The 18674-nt window shown below is 56.5% G+C and overlaps 8 protein-coding genes across 8 annotated transcripts; 4 read left to right on the plus strand and 4 right to left on the minus strand.

Moving 5' to 3' along the window:
• Positions 1–57: 57 nt before the first annotated feature.
• On the plus strand, positions 58–818 carry B0H18DRAFT_866375 (mitochondrial 18 KDa protein-domain-containing protein; the record flags this gene model as incomplete). The annotated part of the gene is made up of 4 exons (XM_048039779.1): positions 58–216; positions 268–356; positions 415–546; positions 599–818. The coding sequence occupies 4 exons, from the start codon at positions 58–60 to the stop codon at positions 816–818; spliced, it is 600 nt and encodes a 199-aa protein (XP_047901293.1).
• A 57-nt stretch (positions 819–875) lies between these two features.
• Positions 876–2927, minus strand: B0H18DRAFT_16302 (eukaryotic translation initiation factor 2B delta subunit). Its single transcript, XM_048036935.1, has 6 exons — positions 2338–2927; positions 2102–2281; positions 1918–2045; positions 1775–1866; positions 1456–1722; positions 876–1395 (listed from the first exon to the last, which is right to left on the minus strand). Exons 1-6 carry the CDS (start codon positions 2851–2853, stop codon positions 1190–1192), a joined length of 1389 nt encoding a protein of 462 aa, XP_047901294.1. The 5' UTR covers positions 2854–2927; the 3' UTR covers positions 876–1189.
• Positions 2928–3046: 119 nt separating this feature from the next.
• B0H18DRAFT_1100190 (XRN 5'-3' exonuclease N-terminus-domain-containing protein) lies at positions 3047–7479 on the plus strand. The gene is made up of 15 exons (XM_048032495.1): positions 3047–3159; positions 3210–3258; positions 3314–3450; positions 3498–3527; positions 3581–3797; positions 3850–4001; positions 4053–4178; positions 4231–4744; positions 4799–5603; positions 5655–5735; positions 5786–5843; positions 5901–6046; positions 6098–6401; positions 6444–6858; positions 6893–7479. The coding sequence occupies exons 1-15, from the start codon at positions 3157–3159 to the stop codon at positions 7375–7377; spliced, it is 3522 nt and encodes a 1173-aa protein (XP_047901295.1). The 5' UTR covers positions 3047–3156; the 3' UTR covers positions 7378–7479.
• Positions 7386–9962, minus strand: B0H18DRAFT_1134039 (uncharacterized protein; the record flags this gene model as incomplete). Its single annotated transcript, XM_048035576.1, has 6 exons — positions 7386–7802; positions 7838–8105; positions 8301–9371; positions 9424–9485; positions 9551–9644; positions 9793–9962. The coding sequence occupies 6 exons, from the start codon at positions 9960–9962 to the stop codon at positions 7656–7658; spliced, it is 1812 nt and encodes a 603-aa protein (XP_047901296.1). The 3' UTR covers positions 7386–7655.
• A 419-nt stretch (positions 9963–10381) lies between these two features.
• B0H18DRAFT_1081125 (Longin-like domain-containing protein) lies at positions 10382–11269 on the minus strand (the record flags this gene model as incomplete). The annotated part of the gene is made up of 5 exons (XM_048031341.1): positions 10382–10536; positions 10593–10754; positions 10809–10969; positions 11029–11138; positions 11198–11269. 5 exons carry the CDS (start codon positions 11267–11269, stop codon positions 10382–10384), a joined length of 660 nt encoding a protein of 219 aa, XP_047901297.1.
• A 232-nt stretch (positions 11270–11501) lies between these two features.
• Positions 11502–12395, plus strand: B0H18DRAFT_1205711 (uncharacterized protein; the record flags this gene model as incomplete). The annotated part of the gene is made up of 5 exons (XM_048036144.1): positions 11502–11586; positions 11640–11716; positions 11780–11936; positions 11995–12169; positions 12247–12395. Exons 1-5 carry the CDS (start codon positions 11554–11556, stop codon positions 12393–12395), a joined length of 591 nt encoding a protein of 196 aa, XP_047901298.1. The 5' UTR covers positions 11502–11553.
• A 239-nt stretch (positions 12396–12634) lies between these two features.
• On the minus strand, positions 12635–13932 carry B0H18DRAFT_1112635 (short-chain dehydrogenase; the record flags this gene model as incomplete). Its single annotated transcript, XM_048032843.1, has 9 exons — positions 12635–12727; positions 12787–12926; positions 12985–13001; positions 13059–13135; positions 13186–13199; positions 13251–13488; positions 13544–13763; positions 13817–13842; positions 13909–13932. 9 exons carry the CDS (start codon positions 13930–13932, stop codon positions 12635–12637), a joined length of 849 nt encoding a protein of 282 aa, XP_047901299.1.
• Positions 13933–16230: 2298 nt separating this feature from the next.
• B0H18DRAFT_1112636 (cytochrome P450) lies at positions 16231–18363 on the plus strand (the record flags this gene model as incomplete). The annotated part of the gene is made up of 12 exons (XM_048032844.1): positions 16231–16423; positions 16478–16802; positions 16859–17007; positions 17063–17178; positions 17249–17354; positions 17410–17423; positions 17480–17669; positions 17722–17803; positions 17857–17982; positions 18036–18046; positions 18096–18225; positions 18279–18363. 12 exons carry the CDS (start codon positions 16231–16233, stop codon positions 18361–18363), a joined length of 1527 nt encoding a protein of 508 aa, XP_047901300.1.
• Between the last annotated feature and the right edge of the window lie 311 nt (positions 18364–18674).

An 18674-nucleotide genomic window follows, 5' to 3' on the forward strand; every position in this document is an offset into this window, starting at 1 on the left:
TCCTCGGCTCCCTGACGTCCTCCTTCCTCGTCTGCATTTCCTGTAGCACTACCCACCATGTCCTCACCCATAGAGCCCGTAGAGGAGAAGGCCAAGCAAGAGCTCGAAAGCCTTGTCGACCGCGACGTCGACTCAACCGACTCCGACGTCCGGTACATGGCGTACGGTGCACGTCTCCGGACTGTCTTACGCGCCGGGCAGCGTTACATCGCCTATGTACGTGTCCTTCTTACACTATGGCATTGGACAGCGATAGATTTACACCAGACCAGTGATGTTGGAGAAGCATTTCGCCCAGTCGTACCACCAGCAGTCGTGACGGCTGCCTATGGTATTTCTTGGTTGTACCTCGGCGGGTGAGTCGCGCCTTTCCTCCCCTATTGACTCTTGCTGATTTCGGTTTGCGCTCCCAAGAGACGTTGCATATGAGGCGTACAAGGCACACCGGAGAGGGCCGTCTCCTTTGGAGGCAGCACATTTCTCTGAGCCGACCAGAATTGGCATGGTCGCCGTGAAACGCGCCACCTTCCAGTCTATCGCGTCCATGTGAGCACTCTCTCATTTTGTCTGCCTTACAAAACCCCTAAACGTAACTCAGGGCACTCCCGGCCTTCACCATTCACACTGCCGTGCATCAGGCGAAAAAGGCCTTTGCGAACGCGAAGAACCCGCGTGTCAAGACGTGGGGCCCAACCGCGACCGGTCTCGCCATCGTACCAATCTTGCCCTATCTATTTGACAAGCCTGTAGAGCACGCGACAGACGCTGCATTCGAATGGATAGAGAAGCAGATCTATGAGCGGGAGAACAAGGCGTGATTGAATGGGTCGGGATAGTTAACTACTGTACTGCTTTCGTTTAGACCTATCCTTCTTGCTGATAATGCGTCCGTGATGACTGGCTGACGGTAGACACCAGACAGTAATACAATCTACATTGATACAATATCAGGCAATTTGACTGCTATACACTAATTGCTGCCGATCGTACAACGAATGAGATGACTACGTACAGACAACTACCGAATACCTAGCGGATGATACGATATGAGTAGATAGCGTGCAAGAACCGTCCTGGTGGGAGCAAATGCGAGGGATGTCAATGCGCGAACAAAAGGATGCGACGATGCGATGCTAGATGATAACGTAGGTCGACGAGCGAAACGCGGATGCAGCGCGAACCGGGAGAATTAGAGGAGGCGGCCTAACGCGAGTGGTATCGAACTGATCGAATTCGGCGGGATAACGCCGACTTCGGTGACGACAGCCGTTATGCAGGTCGGCGGAGTAAGGTCGTATAATGGATTGAGAATCTCCAGGTTCGGTCGATTCTGGAGAGTCAAAGCTTCACGCGGCTTTGTCAGTGGAAACGATGAGAACAAGTCGCCGGTTGGGGCTAAACAATCCAGCGACGGTCAGTCAACACGAATCAACGCCAACGGTCTCGGTGACATACCTAACTCGTTCTTTGTGAAACTATCTAATTGTACCTCCTCGGAATACTTGTACGTTTCGCAGCACACAACAACCGGGACGGAGTGCTGCCTCGCCATCATCGCGACTAGAGCAGTCCCGGCCCTTGAAAAGACTGAACCGTTTGCGTGGATCGAGTGCGCCCCCACAAGAACCATCGAGACTTCATTGATGATGGATCCGAGGGCGGGCAAAAGCAGATATGTGCACTGGATACCGGCAGTGGACAGCACAGAGAGTAGCCGTTTACCTTTGGACAGACGTCAGCAATCAGTCGCTGGCGTCTTGACTCCAAGACTCACCCTCTAACATGGGTCTTGAGTCGACCACGATGACGGAGAAATCGCGACCTTCCTCGTGTGCGCCGAGAAGGACCTTCTCGACTATAGATGATCTACGATGCGTCTAAGCGCTACTATGACATACTGAATGAACGAAAGCCTACCTTGCGTAAGTGAGTACAACGTCCCCGTCCTTGATCTTGCTTCCTGCAGTCTCCTCAATTACTTGATCGGCGAAGATAATCCGATCCCGGATGTAGTTGTCTATCTTGCGACACAGTGCGTCTTTCGCCTGAGACGACCACAGTGAGCACTCGGACATACCCAGACGGCCGAAGATCGACTCACATCCTGCTCAGGCAAGTCTATATCTGAACCGCTGATCTCTAGCTTCAGCTGGCGGATAGCATTTCCCATTGTGACCGACATAGGTCTGGCTGCAACGAGGTGGCTAATTTGAGGCGACAGATGCGTCATGAGATGTCGCGAAAGAGTATTATTCGGGGGTGTGGTGTAGTCTTGGATGACCTGCAATGGAATGTTTAATTCAGACGACCACGTAATTATACGGAATGAGAACTCACCGTCTTGAAAGCAGTCAAAGTAGCGATGCAGCGTGCATTCGCGCCAGCGATCTTGAAGTTCGCGAATTGCAGCGCGAGCCGTACTATGGTCGGGTGTATCTCACCCTTGGCGGCACTGACGGGTTTGGGCAGCCCGAAGTGTGCGAATATCCGGAGGCCGCGCGCCTTCTCCGTCGACGCGTCGGGTATGGTGGTGGGCACGGCCTTCGGGTCCTTGACTCTGTTCACAGATTGCGAACGGGGTCGTGCAGGTGCCTCGGGAGGCTTTGCTCCCTTCTTTGGGGCTGAAGAATTGGAGGTTGAGGCTGTAGAGCCCTGCTTTGCGTTGTTAGGCACTTTGCCGTTGACACCATTGACAGCCCCGGTTTGTTTGGCAGCTTTGGCAGCCCGTTGTTTCTCCTGTAGCTCGCGCCGCTCAGCCTTGGTCATTTGCTTCTGGGCTTTCTGCTGCCCGACGTGGGCGAGGTCGCCGTTAGGCGGCTGGATCTGGGTGTCCAGAGTGGGGGCGGGCGACATGGTGGGTGCGGAAAAGACAGAGGCTGAGAAGGAACGGGCCGACGGGCTGAGCAGATATGTTTTGTCGAGACTGGGATTGGAGAGTGACTCGAGTCATACACAAGGCGCGTTCTCGATCGCCACCCGCGTGACCGTGTGAGCGTTACGTGAGAGCCATTGGCGCATCCTCCGATCCCTCAGCCGACCGTAAACGCTGCTTGTCGCTCGACGTGCTCGACGACGCTCTCCACCATCTTAGCCAGCTCAGGGCTGCGGGCTTCACAACCTCACGTCTGGTACATATACATTCGTTGTAATTGAATCATGGTGCGTTTCTCGCCATCCCTTTCCAGCGATTTGGCTAAAGCCTCCTTCAGGGTGTTCCGGCGTTGTTTCGCTGGCTCAGTAAAAAGTACCCGAAGATCAGTGAGTCCATGCAGTTGGCTATGTCTCGCTCAGCGTGCTTACCCATGGTGAACAGTTCTACCTGTGGTTGAAGAAGACGAAGTGAAGGTTCCGGATGGCGACGGCAATGAGGTCGCTGTGCCCGTCGACATGTCCCGGCCGAACCCCAACGAGGTGGAGTTCGACAACCTCTACCTTGATATGAATGGAATCGTAAGTTCTCTCGCCCCTGCTGATGTCTCCGTATTCATGCTAGGTAGGTTCACCCGTGTACACATCCCGAGGGCAAGGTGAGTATATGCTGCGTCGCCTCAAACTGCGCATTGACGCCGTCACATCACAGCCTGCCCCCGAGACGGAGGAGGAAATGATGCTAGAGGTATTCAAGTACACTGAACGAGTGGTCAACATGGTCCGTCCGCGCAAACTGCTCTTCATGGCTATCGACGGTGTTGCGCCGCGAGCGAAGATGAATCAGCAAAGGTCTCGCCGTTTCCGGTCTGCTCAGGAGGCAAAGGAGAAAGAGGAGGCCCGAAAGGAGTCAGTTGCCATGTGGGAAGGTATGAAGGTTGACCGATGCTTGACGGCCATGCTGAACTCACACTCTGCTAGCCATGGGTAAGACACTTAGCGAGGAAGAAAAGAACAAGAAGTCGTGGGACTCGAACGCCATTACTCCGGGCACTCCATTCATGGACCTACTCGCCAATGCTCTGCGTTACTGGGTAGTGCAGAAAATGAACACTGACCCGGGTTGGAAAGAGGTGATGTTCTCGCTCGTTGCGACCTGAAAACCCAACTGATGTTTTGTGCAGGTGCAAGTTATTATTTCTGATGCCGGTGTACCCGGCGAAGGCGAACACAAGATCATGGACTTCATACGCCGTCAACGGTCAAACCCTGGTCATGACCCGAATACTCGACACGTAATTTACGGACTGGTAGGCGTCTACTACGACTGCACCATCTGCAGATGCTCACCACCAGCTTTAGGACGCGGATCTGATCATGCTTTCCTTAGCCACTCACGAGCCACATTTTAGGGTGTTGCGAGAAGATGTGTTCTCTCAATCTGGGAGTGCGACTGCTTGCCGGATCTGTGGCCAAGAAGGGCATTACGCCGCTCAATGTACGGGTACCAAGGCAGAGGTGGAAAAGAAACCTGTCGAGAAGAAGCCATTCATCTTCCTCGACGTCGCCATTCTGCGCGAGTATCTGGAAGCAGAGCTTCGCGTGTCGAACGCACCCTTTCCGTTCAACTTAGAACAGGCCATTGATGATTGGGTCTTCCTCATCTTCTTTGTCGGGAATGATTTCCTGCCTCATTTGCCATCACTTGAGATCAGGGAAGGTGCGATCGATACACTGCTCAAAATCTGGAGAGAAGAGCTCCCGCGAATGGGCGGTTATCTGACCAATCATGGTCAAGTCGAGCTATCGAGAGCAGAGATTATCCTCGAAGGTCTCGCTAAGAGAGAAGATGACATCTTCCGGCGGCGACGTGAATGTATGTGCTTGTACCTCATAGACTTACACGTGTTCACTGACTCGCCAACTTTAGCTGAGGAACGTCAGGACCAGAATGCCAAACGTCGTAAAATCGAAAAGGACATGGTTCTCAACGGCACCGGGCCGTCGGCTTCGTTGAATCTCACCGCCACACCTACCGCACCTGCTGCGCCTTCCACTCCCATGCACCATCCGCTCCCTCCTAAACCCACAAACTCAGACAGCATTGGCTTGGGCGGGCCAAAGACCTCGGAGTCTGCTTTGCATGCCCCCACAGCCGCCCAAGCGTTGGCCGGCTCGAATCGTGATGTCGTCGCGAATAGACGTGCTATTCGCATGGCCAACATGAGTGCTGCTGAGATGCTGAAGGCTGAACTTGCCGGCCTGCAGCCGCTGAAACCCAAGTCGACGAAGTCGACAACTACTCCTGCTGCCATCACGAAACCTGATACTGCCACGCGCGCCACTTCTGTCTCTGTCCCTGCCGCTGCGCCTGCGTCCCTGCCCACCCAGCCTGAGGTGAAGGTTGACGAGGAGGACGTTCCTGGTCTGGGCGCGTCTGCTAGCCCGGAATTCGAGCTCGATCCTGCCACTGTCCCGAATAGCGAGACGCTCGCGCAAAGTGATGAGATGGATGCTGACGGCATCCCAGACTCATCTGTCCAGTCGGAGGAGTTCGCCATGTCAGTTGATGATGATGGCCCTCGAGGTACCAAACGTAGTATTGATGAGGCGGAGGCGGACGAAGAGCCTGAGGGGCTTGGAGATGACGATGACGAAGACGAGGCACCGGCTTCCACGTCCTTGACTCTGAAGGTCAACCCTGATGGGACAGTAGAACAGGAGGATGTTGTAAAGTGAGTTTGTCAACGGCACCCGTCCGGTCATGCCCTCATCTTCTATTGCAGACTCTGGGAACCTGGCTATAAGGAACGGTACTACCGCCAGAAGTTCGGCGTCGAGCATAACGATGCCAAGTTTAAGAAAGAGTAAGGCTGCACTTCTTGACGTTCAAGTGGTGATCTCACCGCCCCACTAGCATCACGACTCGGTACATGGAAGGGCTAGCCTGGGTCCTGCAGTACTACTACCAAGGGGTGCGTTGTCGTGGCAAGCTACTCTGACTGGTACTGACCTTGGATCTTCATGTATAGACGCCCTCCTGGACATGGTATTACCCTTACCATTTCGCGCCCTTCGCAGCCGATTTCGAGGATATCAGAACTATGAATATGGACTTCAACCTCGGTCAGCCGTTCAAGCCCTTCGAGCAGTTGATGGGTGTTTTCCCTGCCGCTAGGTGAGTATTTACTGTCTCGTGGGTCATCCTGCCTCTGACAGGAGCCGACAGTCGACAGCACATCCCTGAGGCGTTCCAGCACCTCATGACAGAGGAGACATCGCCCATCATTGATTTCTACCCTCCCAGCTTCCAGGTCGATATGAACGGCAAGAGGATGCTCTGGCAGGGCGTTGCACTGCTTCCCTTCATTGATGAGAAGCGTTTGCTCGACGCCATGGCTGACCACTATTCTAAGATCACCGACGATGAGAAGCGCCGCAACCGATGGGGAAATGATGTCCTCTTCGTGTTCGAGGAGCACCCATTGTATACATCACTCGAGGCATTGTACGGCAAACGCAACAAAGACGAGGTCAGTCTCATGATATCTATGTATTGGCTCATATTAATGCAGATCCACTTACAGCCCATGCCGATCAATGTCGACGCGAGCAAGGGAATCAGCGGCAGTTTACTCCCGAATCCCGACTGCATCCCGGGATCGCATTATTACAGCCCCTTCGCCACCGTAGACTTGCCCGACATCAAGGGCGACCGATCGCTCTCTGCTGTCTACTTGTTCCCTAAACAGTTAACGCCGCATCGTTCTGTTTTGCTTCCTGGTGTCCGTCGGCCACGACCTATCCTTACAGAAGAGACCGGGAATCCGCGAAACGGGGCGGCCGCGGTCGCGGACGGGGCGGATATGATAACCGTGCTACTCTGCGTGGGGCATCCTATGGTTCCAATGGCCGTGGCCGTGACTATGGTGGACGCAACGACTACCGCGACGGGTCTTCGTATCGCCAACAATCGCACCAAGGCAACTGGTCAAATGGCCCGTCATCGTATCCTCCTGTTCAGTCATACTCGAACATGTCGTACAACTCTCGCACAACTCTCGCGGGACAACTCTCGCGGGGACAACTCTCGCGGGGATTCTATCAATGGCTACGGGGCCCCCCGAGGCAGAGGTGGGTCTAGGGGCCGTGGCGGGTACGAATCGGGTAATTCGTATGGGGGATCCTACGGCAACGGTGGAGGCTACGGAGCAGCGAACAGCCGAGGCGGCGGTTTTGGAGGCGGCGGCGGTTTCGGTGGTGGTAGAGGAGGATACGGAGGGTACGGGGGAGGCGGTGGCGGCGGTGGTGGAGGATATGGCGGTTATGGCGGCGGCGGCGGTTCTCCTGCTCAGAGCGGCTACGCCAGAGGAGGCTATGGGCTATGGCGGTGGCGGCGGTGGCTACGGAGGTGCACCGCAGAATGGGTATGATTCATACGGCGGCGGCGGCGGTTACAACGCCCGTGGAAACGGGTACAACTCGCGCGGGAGGGGAAGAGGATACTGAGCTATTGAGCTCAGCTTCATCGCTGGCGCATGTCTATTATTAACCTATTGACGGCGGAGGATGCACGCAGTATATGGGACTTCCGTGTAACATACATGACATTGTTATTGTGTAGCGTTCGATATATACATGTCATCATTCTGGTAGCCTCAGGCGGAGAGCGAGAGCAGTGAGACAGCTTGAGACCTGAATACATACATAGCAGCTGCACGATACACATGGCAAACCAATCGCTTCACTATGACGGATACAACATGACACCTTCCCTCCATGGAAACCTACATTTGCGGACCCAGACCACCCTCTCGTGGGGAAGTGCAGGTGAGATACAGGGAGTACTTCCTCTCGAGCTCCCGCAGCTTGGCACGTCTCTTCTTCTCCCTCTTCCTCATTTTCTTCTCGGCCTTCCGCTCGCGCCTGAGCGTCTCGCCTCGCGGAGCTCTGCCATCTGGCTATCGACCTGACGGCCGTAAACGCCTCCATACGCGTTCCCATACCTGTACCTGTCGTCACGATCGTCTTCGGACGAATCGTCGTCGTCGTCGTCAGATGAGTCGAGTTCGTCAGAGTCGGGGTCGTAGGTATCGAAGCCGGGAAGGTGGAGGTCGACGGTGCCGACGCCGCGCCCGGAGCGCCGCTCACGGCCCTTGTAGAGCACGACTTCGACGCCGCGACGCCCGAAGAACGAGGCGTTCCAGAGGTCGATGAGGTCTGCGGTCAGGGTGCCCCTCTTCGGCGGCCGACCGTCTGACGAGTATTCGGGCACCGGCAGGCGTCCCGACCAAGCCATGGCGAGATCCTAGACTCATGTCAGCTATCGCTCGCGCTATGGAAAGGCAGAGCAGTCTCACATTCATGAAGCGAATCCAATCCTCGTGGTAGACGTCGTGCGGGACCAACACCAAGGGCATGCGGGGTATCACCTCCAGAAATCATCCATCTCCTGGATCTTCATCATCTCGAAGTGGGTATACGGCTGCGCCAGGTTGGGGGGACGCGAGAAGCCCTCCGGCGCGGAGAGCATCTGCTGCGCCTGCTCGCCAGGCATCAGCGGCATCCTGGGGGACGCGGGCCCGCCGTACCCTCCAGGCTGCGAACCGTACCCTCCCGGCTGCGCGCCGTAGCCAGGGGTGCTGTACGCGGACGTGTTCATGCCGGGGTAGCTCGAGGTAGGCGGGGCGGCGCCGTAACCAGGGGCGGGGCTAGGGGCGCGGGAGCCTCCCCGGCGCATGGGCTGGCCTTCCATGACGTGGCCTCGAGGGTAGACGTCCATGCCGGGCCGCGGGGAGGCGGTGCGCTGCATGCCAGGCTGGTAGGGCGACACGGGGCGCGCCATCGGCATCGGGTTCTGGTACGGGGACACGGGGCGCGCCATCGGGTTCTGATATGGGGACACGGGGCGAGGGATGGCTCCTGGCAGGTACGGGGACACGGGGCGAGGCAGCGGGCCTGCCTGGTAAGGAGACACGGGGCGCGCGATGGGTATAGCCTCGCCAGGGCGAGGCGAAGGAGGAGGGTAGGTCGACGACCTGCCGTACTGCGCAGCGTATCCAGGTTGCCCGTACGTGGCGGCTGGGCTGCCGCCGTACCCGGCGGGCGCAGGAGAAGGATACGCGCCAGGCGGCGAAGGGTACGCAGGACCGCCCGGGGCCGCTTGGTATCCCGAGGGCGGGCGGTCCCCGCCATAGAACGAGCCGCGGCGGGAGCGCGTGCCGACGCCGTTCCTGCGGTCCCCTTCGTACTCGCGCTCGCGCTCGCGCGCACGGTCGAGCTCGAGGTCCTGGAAGCGGCGCTCCAGATCGGCGGTGGCGCCGTATGCGGGGGCGGGGTAGGCACCGCCGTAGCCCCCGTTGAGGCTGGGACGGCGGCTGCGGCTGCGCTCACGCTCGACGCGGCCGTCCTTTTCGCGCGCACGCCGGAGGTCGCGGTCTTCGCGCCCCCGCTCGCGTTCGCGCCGGTCTTCCTTCTTGCGCCTCCTCTCTTCCTCGCGTTGCCTGTGAGATGATGTCAGCGCAAGCGTGCAGGCGATAGTAGGGAGACATTGACCAATCCCTCATGGCACCGCCGTCAGGCTGGATCTGTCCGCGATTGAAGGACGCCATGAACTCCTGCGATGGCAGACGTCCACGAGATGAGTACGTTAGTGTTGAGGATCGCAAAGTAGACAACGCACCGCATTAGCGGGGACTGCCCCGGTAGGCACTACCTGCGTAGCTTCCGCCGGTACCCATTGGATGCCACTGACGACGCCTTGCGGTGTTTGATAGCTGCAGCAAACGACGTTGAGAGTGCTATACGACTACGAGGGCTCTGTACGGGAACACACCTTGCTGCGACGGCTCTAGTGTGCGAAGCGGAAGAGGATCGCGATCAGCGATCGTGCAGACAGACGATCGCAGGCGGGACAAGACTCACTTGAAGGGGTGGTAGACGACCTGGCCGTTCGCACCCACCGTCGTCGTGTACGTGATGGAGCCAGGCTGGATCGTCGCCGCGGGCTGTGGGCTGCCGGGCACCTGGAACGGCGTGCCCGGCTGCATGAGAGGCGACGACGCCCCGGGGAAGGGCACGGTGGTGTAGGACATGCTCGCTGCTCACGAACGACGGGGCGCTCGACCTGCTCGCTGCTCTGAGGGGATGTCTGGTCCAGCAGACGGGGGATCGATGTGGGCGAGAGGTGATGTTGGGCGATGGCTATCTACGCCCGCAGTGCTATATTCTCAGATGGTGGTACACGTTCCCGGCGCCATCATCTCGCTGCATCGTGTACGGCAAGATCCCGCTGCCCCGGACTCGACAGATATCCCCTGGCGTGCCGCTCGCGCTGCGTCAGGCCACACAATGCATGCTATAGCCGAGGGGTACGCGAGTGCTACCGCGGAACGCAGCCGCTACATGTGTCCGTAGAAGAAGTGCGGGAAATGACGAAAGGAGCGGAGGGAATGCAACGAGGACGGCAGAAGCCAATAAGACAATGCTGAATGGAGTGTAACCGAACAAGACCTCATGAGAATCTCCACCACAGCAGGATGATCAGAATGAAGACGATTGCGCCTATTGGCGCGTACTGCCGCAGCATTGCCTGGATGTTGATGTTCCGCGCAGCTTTACGGTACTTTTCTGATTCGGACCGGAGAGAAGTTGAGAGATGTGACATTCCTGGGGAGCGGAATGCGTCACGACAGCGAACATGTAGGCCATGGGATCGCACATACTGTCTAGTGAGTCTCCTCTCCAGAGTAGCTCCTCCATGTTCTTGGTCATGATACGTGTCACGTCCTGTAGGTCGTCGTTGAGCTTGTCTAGGTGGGAGCTACCTGCTGCGTTCGCTGTCCGGGTGTCTTGGTATAGCCGAGCTGTCTTCCCCATGAAGGTATCTGAGGGAACAGCGTTGAATCCCACATATTGCACATCCGTACGACAATCCTCACCGAATCCTACAAACGCGTACGGTTTTCGGACTGTTTCTACCTTGGCCCCATATGACGTCGCAAACTCCTTCGACAGCTCATCGAGGTAGGAGAAGGCCAGCTTCCGAGGATACGACTTGTCGGCGATGACGAGGTACACCACGTTGTCAGCAATCAGGTAGCTAGCGCGACCGCGATTGTGAGACAGTTACGCTGAAGGAGGACAGCTCTGGACACGTACTGGAGCGTGTACTGGCCGCTCTCGATCGAACACCTGGGTTCAGCGTTGGGTGTTATCCGTCGGAAGATGAGTTTGGCTTGCTGCTTGTGCTCTTGAAGCGCACGTTCTGTCTGCGGAGCAGTCGATTCCAGAACTGACCGAGGCGTTAATGACGGGCAGGGAGGCTCACCTGCTCGTCGTCCACGCTTGCAGCCAGTGGGAGCGCGTCCGACGCTCGTACAATGAGTGTCGACTTGACCATGTCTTATAGTGGTGGTTCTCAGACTGGTCTAACGATGTTTGCTGAGGGTTGATGGTCGCGGGACGGCGTGCAGTGGCGATGGGGAGGAGGTCGTCCAGTGTCGATGGGCGCCTCTGGAGCCGGTACGTGTTACGGGCTAGACGCTCACGTGTGCAGAGACCCTAACCCCAGCTCGGGGATGGGCGGGTCCCGAGATGCAATGTCATGCATATTTAAGTGCGGAGGGCTTCTTGCCGGGGTCTGTTTCACAGCCGTCCTCTCCCCTCTTCGTCCCGCCCGTCATCATGCCCTCCAACCTCTTCAACCTCAAGAAACAGGTCAGTCACATCCCCCTGCACAGCGATCGTCCTGACCACCGCCGCCGACATAGCTCACGTTCTATGGCGCCTACCACGCCAACCCGGTCAACATAACCATCCACGAAGTATGCGTCCCGGTCCTCCTCTGGTACGTCCGCCGCGTTGTTCTCCCACTTTGGTGATTTTGCTAACTCTCTCTTCGGCTATGCAGGACGTTTCAAGTGCTCGCGAGCGCCCTTCCAGTGCCCGACTCCTTCCCGTCCATCCACCTGACGTTCAACGAGTATCTCGCGTTCGATCTTAACTGGTCTGCTATCCACGCCGCGCTGTACATTGCGTACTACTTCCTCCTCGAGCCCACCGCCGCCGTACGTGCGCCACCGCTGCTCACTCTCACAGCCAGCTAACCCGTGTTTGACATCACAGGCGTTGTACGCCCCGCAGATGGCGCTCTCCGTCTTAACGGCGACTGCTTTCGCCCACACGCCCGACGCCCTCAAGTACGCCGCGCTCATGCACGTCGGCTCGTGGATCGCCCAGTTTGCGGGCCACTTTGGGCCGGAAGGTCGGGCGCCGGCGCTCCTTGACAACTTAATCGGAGGTGCGCGCACAGCCTACAACATCTCGCGCTTATTTGACTGACGAGGCCCCGTATCTGCTGCGCGTTCGAATTCACAGCTGTGGTGTTGGCCCCCTTCTTCGTCCATCTCGAGGTGTTGTTCGCACTCGGATACAGGCCCGAGCTTCACAACGAGCTCAAGAAAAGTATCGACTCGGAAATCGAGAAGGTCAAAAAAGCTGAGAAGGCCGCCGGCAAGGAGCAGTGACCTGCTGCCATCTGATGGCGGTATCAGCTTGGTTATGCAGAGTGGGCCCGACCTCGTTTCAGCTTCGAAGACGGTGTTTCTTGCGCTTTGACGTAGTTTCTGACGACGTTGTACGAGCATGTACGTTTACGATATAAGTGTACTATTACATTCGCATCCTCGACAGCCTTACATTGCGATTCATCTACATCCAAACAAGTTTCAGTCAGATAGCAAAACCGTCTGCTCGACAAGCCACCTCAAACAAGGCTCGCCGGGGGCGGGAGGACCGGCTCCCCGAGAGGCGTCACATAGGAGGAGCAGAGGCCTCCGTCGACCAAGAAGTCGGTTCCCTAGAATTGACAACACCTTCATCAGCATATGCAGGTTGAAGACACGGTCACAGACGTACGGTGACATAGCTGCTGTCGTCGCTCGCGAGGAAGAGCGCGCCCCGCGCGATTTCGATGGCCTCGCCGAAGCGACCCATCGGGAGGTGCACGAGACGGCGCTGCTTCTTCTCCTCGGTGTTGAGGAAGTCCATAAGGAGGGCTAGAGCAGGCATGGTGGCGATCAGTAACGTGAAGGCAAGGAGGCATCTAGGGCTTACGGGTCTTCAGCGGACCACTTGCGCGATAGATGACATTCAGTGCAGGATCCACGATACCTCAGGTGCGCACTTACGGGCAGATAGCGTTGACCCGGATGCCTTCTCTTGCGTGAACCATCGCGAGTTCCCGTGTCATGGCGAGCACAGCACCCTTTCGAAACGCTTAGTCCCGCATACGGGGTTCTCTGATAAGGACTGTACCTTCGAAGCAGTGTCTGCGCACATCGCTCAGCTCACATCGCGCACGAGAAGAGACAGATACGTACAGGCAAGCTGGGGCGTCGCTGCGCCCATCAGGGCGACGAAGCTCGCCGTGTTGATGATGCTCCCGCCGGTGTGGAGACCCTTGCTCTCGTCCGTGGGGTTGTTGCGCATGGCGAGGATCGCGTACTTGCACCCCCACCACACGCCCTTCACGTTGATGTTCATCGTCAGGTCCCATATGCGCTCCTCCGTGTTCAGCGCGTTGTCGTCCTCGGGGTGCATGATCCCCGCGTTGTTAAACTACACCAGACGTGAGCTGCAGCGCGATCGCGTGACCACACTCGGGCGCGCGCACCATGATGTCGAGTCGGCCGAAGGCGCGGACGGTCTGGTCGACCATGTCCTTCACGCTCGCCTCGTTGCTCACGTCGGCCTTGATGGGGAGCGACCGGACGTTCGGGTAGCGCTCCCCGATCAGCTTGTGCGTCTTCTGCACGGCCTGCTCGTTCACGTCGACGAGCGCGACGTGGGCGCCTTCCTGCGCGAACAGCAGGGAGCACTCCAGGCCGATGCCGCTGCAAGACCATGCTGTCAGTCCCCTCCTGGGTGTATAGAGAAGACGGCGTACGATCCCGCGCCGGTGATGAGGGCGACCTGCAAAGTTCGAGGTGGCGGATCGCTTGAGTGAGCTGGTGTTATGCACTGTATGGGGTGACGCACCCTGTTCTGTAGACGACCAGGCATACTGTATTGGCGATGACGACTAAAATGAAAGGGTTGGTGAAAGACGTGCAATCGCCGCCCACTACCGTTACCCGCTAGTCCGTGGATAAAGGTCTCGCGCCACACGCTTCAGCCACATCGCGTCTCGCGGCCGTCACCTTCACATAATGCCCAATACCTCGCTCAAAACGCGTCTTGTGGCCTTGGCGACCTCATAATCGGAATCTACGCATTGAAATCAGCCCGGCAAAGGTCTCAGAAACGCCACATTCACAGATACTCGCGCACAAGACCTCACGACCTGGGTCCGGACGAGTTGGCCACTCGGCGAACACCCGCAGGCAGCATGACCGGCGCACGGGTGCCAGACAACACATATCAGGAGGCTGGGGAGAGAGTGCTCAACGATTTATTGAGCCAGGGGGAAAGCTGGTTGTACAGTGAGTCTTCGATGCTAGTGTGCTGTCCTTCTGTACTCGCACGAGCAGTCCTGGGCGTACAGGCTACTCATTCACCACGTTATACATTGCAATATACTATGTTCAGTCTAGATATATAAGGACCACTATTAATACAATCATACATCCAACTCCTGCTCCGTAGGAGGTCTAGTTAAACTGCAGCCAACACGACACGACCATTATGTATATTTCTATGTGCATATCCTGCTATATTTCTATGTGCATATCCTGCACCTGTCAACGAAATGTATTCTATGCTGTACGCAATGTTTCGTGAGTGTATCAACAATCTACCATCCCCACTGGTACCAACAAATTCACACCTGGAGCGAGACTTCATGATTAATGACGAACTGTATTGCATACTATGTACAGTGCATAGTAGATGCATCCGGCGAGACACAGTGACACATACCGAGAATGTGAAATTCAATACACCATTACTGTTCAACTCTATCTGCCACACCCAACATCATACACTCGCGCAACACAATACGACGAGTGCCCTCTTCATGCGCCACGTCGCGACTGTGAGCTTCAAGTTGTCCGGACTTCTGTGGTGTCTTGCACGCGAACAGGAGGCGATAGCACTCTGCTGACAACTTCTCCGAACTCATCTTGACGCATAGATTCCGAATATGTGGTCGTCGAGGCCGTAGGATGAGAACTGAGTGCATGATCGGGGTACAGCGAAAGCGATGACCGCGAGACGCGATGTGGCTGAAGCGTGTGGCGTATCCACGGACTAGCGGGTAACGGTAGCCCACGGTAACTTTCCTTGCGGGCCGAGTCAGACCACTAGCCGCAGTGCGGCTATCGATAATGAGACGCGGTCACGTGTAGCGCGTCATGGCCATCCCCGATTTGGGATGACCAGTGGTTCGTCCTTGCCTTCATTCATCGAGACCTGCACATGCACAACGGCATACATTGCACACTGTCAGAGTGATGCCTGCCATTAATATCTGCGTGTACACAGACTGCTGGACAGAAGTACTGGCTACCAGAGGGGAAACGCTGCGCCTGTGACCACTGTTGCTACGCAAAAGCCGTGACATGGCAGTCGCAGTGCGTATGGTGCGTAAAAAAGCTCAAGCGAGCCTCGGCTTCCTGAACCGCAGTGCGTAAGCAGCTATGATACCGCACTTCTCAGTTAACGCATGAACTGACATCTCATCGTCAAAGTACTAAGTATCATCTCATCCACTTAGGGACACAGGAGGTCTCGACAGAAAGTCAGCCCACCGGTGGCACGTACTTAGGGTCACATTCCCGCAGGGCCTCAGAGTTTGCCTCGGCGGTACCAAAGGCTAGGTTCAGAGGGTGCTGCGAGAGAGGTCGGGTGCAAGTCAAATGTCAATGTCCCACTTGGCATGACACGCCTCCTCCTATCAATGAGGGCGCGTGAGGGAGGGAACAAGGTGAGATCGAGATTGAGATTTTAGCACCGCGACTAGTGATGTGCGCTAACCATTCCGGACACATTCTAGGTACTGTCGTTAATTTCACCAAGTCTTCGTGTCCTCTGCGTCCGGCACAGAGGGTCGTTAGACGCGAATGTCTGGGACGCACCGGTTGATACTACGAGGTCAAGGGATGTCTGCAAAGACCCGGCTTTCACCAGCAGTCGTACAGTGGCTATGGAGCCACTGTGAATGTCGGGAAGTGCAACAGCCTGAGCTTGACGCGATATTGGTAGGAGAGCGATGCGCTCCTCCCCGTCGCGGTTAGAGCCACCTCATTGTCTCTGTCTAGATTGCGATTCAAGTCAGCACCCTCTTTCTCGGCCAGAAGTGGGGGCTCCGTCTGTCGCTCAAATAGGCAGACTGACGCACGCGAGTGTGCTCAACTTGTCGCGATGGCGTACTCGCTTCCCCTTGCGCAGCTATCGGCGTTCCTGCTCGCCGTCTTACTTGCCTATCGCTTCGTCAAGACCAGACGGCAGGCTCCTTTCCCGCCCGGCCCTCGAGGCTGGCCGATAATCGGTAACGTTCTCGACATCCCCACCGAGTATCAGTGGAAGACTTTCGCCCAATGGGGCGAGAAATGGGGTAAGCACGCCAGCCTTCAAGATGGCCCGCTGCACGCTGACTCAAATGGCACAGGGGACATCATGTCGGTCAACGTCCTCGGACAACGCATGGTCATTATCAATTCCGCTCGAACTGCCGTCGAGGTACTCGACAGGAAGAGCTCCATCTACTCTGACCGCCCGCACATGGTCATGATCGGCGAAATTGTCGGCTGGACGCGCATCGTCTCGCTGCACAACTACGGCCCTCGATTCCGCGAGACGCGCCGCCTCCTGTCGCAAATGCTCGGAAGCCGCGAGAAGGTCGGGTGGCTGGCGCCCGTGCTGGAGGCGGAGGAGCACCGCTTCTTGTTGCGAGTCCTCAGGGACCCGGACAGCCTAGTCGCGCAGGTGCGGAAGTACGTCAGGCGTTACATTTGCTCTTCCTCTAAAGTCTTACTGACGCATGTCTCAGGGCTGCCGGCGCCATCATCTTGTTACTAGCTTATGGGTACGAGGTGAAAGATGGCGAAGACCCGTACGTGGCCATTGTCGAGAAGGCCATGTCGGAGGTATCAGCCGCTGCGACTCCTGCCGCTTTTCTCGTGGACTCCTTCCCGATACGTAGGACCCATGTCGCTCACAGATCTTTCCGCGCATTAACGACGATCTCCTTTAGTGCGCTATTTCCCGCCTTGGCTGCCTGGAGGCGGGTGGAAGAAGAACATTCCCGAGTACACGAAGGATCTCAACGCGATGTGCGACGTTCCTTACCAGTTCGTTAAGCAGCGCATGGTCAGTCTCAAACTCATACACCGTGGACCCACCAACCCGTCGCTCACGGTCTCGCGCTATGGCTGGCTAGGCAATTGGCACGTTTATTCCGAGCTTCACATCTCGCCTTCTCGAAGATAAGTTGGCAATGGAACGGGAGCAGCTCGTCAAAGACGCTGCGTCGTCTCTCTACGCTGGTTAGTAGGCCCGGACTCGTTAATACGACTGCCAAAGCTCACTCTGTTCCCTCAGGCGGTTCCGATACTGTTCGTCGCCTGCACTCGTGTATAAATGTCAATACAGACTGACATGGCGTCCACAGACTGTATCCACTCTCACAGGCTTCTTCCTGGCGATGATGTGTTATCCTGAAGTGCAGGGGCGAGCACAGGCGGAGATTGACTCGGTGATCGGCTCAGACAGACTGCCCGTTCTCGCCGATCGAGCGCGTCTTCCCTACGTCCACGCACTGTGCCTGGAACTTCTCCGATGGAACCCTGTTGCTCCTTTGGGTGTGTTGTTCGTACTGCTTCGCTGTGCCACTGAACGTCAAACATCCTCCAGCTATCCCTCACGTCTTGTCCCAGGATGACATCTATGCAGGTTACTATCTGCCAAAGGGAACCATCGTGATGGCGAATGTTTGGTGAGTAACCACGGGTGGAAGGCGCGTATTCATCATATTTAATCTTCATGCAGGAAATTCCTCCATGATCCGGAAACATACGCGAATCCGTTCAATTTCGATCCGAGTCGGTTTATTGCCTCCCAGAAGATGCCAGCGGAGCAGGACCCACGGTCCTACGCGTATGGCTTCGGTAGACGGTGTGTATGACAGGAGCTCACTCAAGCAACATTACTTACACGTACCTTGCCAGGATCTGTCCAGGTATGTGTGCCCATGATGTGGTCCGCAATGTGTCACGAAACTCTCGTAGGAATGTATCTCGCGGATGCCACAGTCTTCCTCGCTGTTGCCATGTCGCTGACTGTGTTCGATATCCGGAAGCCTATAGTAGGCGGCGTCGAGGTGCAGCCCAACATGGAATTTACAAGCGGCGTCATCAGGTAGGTTTGCCTATCAGTTGTGAATAAGCACCGGATAACTAAAGGACTACCAGTCACCCACCTCCCTTCAAGTGTTCGATAAAGCAGAGGTCTGCCAAGGCTGAGGCCCTGATCCTCTCCGCGGATGCGAAGGCTTGAAGTCACCTTTGTTTTCATAGAGGGCCACACTTTTGAGTTTGCACGGTCTATACAAGTTTTTCGCCTTCATATATTCGATTCACTACGACGCAATTAGAGGGCTCACTATCCCACGAACGGTTCCAGACTCTGGCAATCGTTATGGGTTGTAAAACTAAGTATACGGCGAGTATCTCAATCAGAATCGTCTTTATTATATCACTGGTCTGGTCGAAATCAACGCCTCCTTGAATCCTTGTCTGGCCGCCTCAATTTTGTCGACATGTCTGGATACGACCCTCATCATGATCGCTCGACGCTCAGTGCCAGCT

Source organism: Fomitopsis serialis (assembly GCF_022376445.1).
Source record: "Fomitopsis serialis strain Sig1Antser10 chromosome Unknown B0H18scaffold_1, whole genome shotgun sequence".
In the NCBI taxonomy this organism is placed as follows: domain Eukaryota; kingdom Fungi; phylum Basidiomycota; class Agaricomycetes; order Polyporales; family Fomitopsidaceae; genus Fomitopsis; species Fomitopsis serialis.

Excerpts from the sequence above, each read along its gene's own strand:
- B0H18DRAFT_16302 (XM_048036935.1), bottom strand. The coding sequence starts at position 2,853 with ATGTCGCCCGCCCCCACTCTGGACACCCAGATCCAGCCGCCTAACGGC. Across the intron at positions 1,867-1,917 it reads GTTGTACTCACTTACGCAAG|ATCATCTATAGTCGAGAAGG; the intron begins GTAGGCTTTCGT and ends GACGCATCGTAG. Across the intron at positions 1,723-1,774 it reads CTCAAGACCCATGTTAGAGG|GTAAACGGCTACTCTCTGTG; the intron begins GTGAGTCTTGGA and ends GTCTGTCCAAAG.
- B0H18DRAFT_1100190 (XM_048032495.1), top strand. Across the intron at positions 6,402-6,443 it reads GCAAACGCAACAAAGACGAG|ATCCACTTACAGCCCATGCC; the intron begins GTCAGTCTCATG and ends ATATTAATGCAG. Across the intron at positions 6,859-6,892 it reads CAATCGCACCAAGGCAACTG|TCATACTCGAACATGTCGTA; the intron begins GTCAAATGGCCC and ends CCTCCTGTTCAG.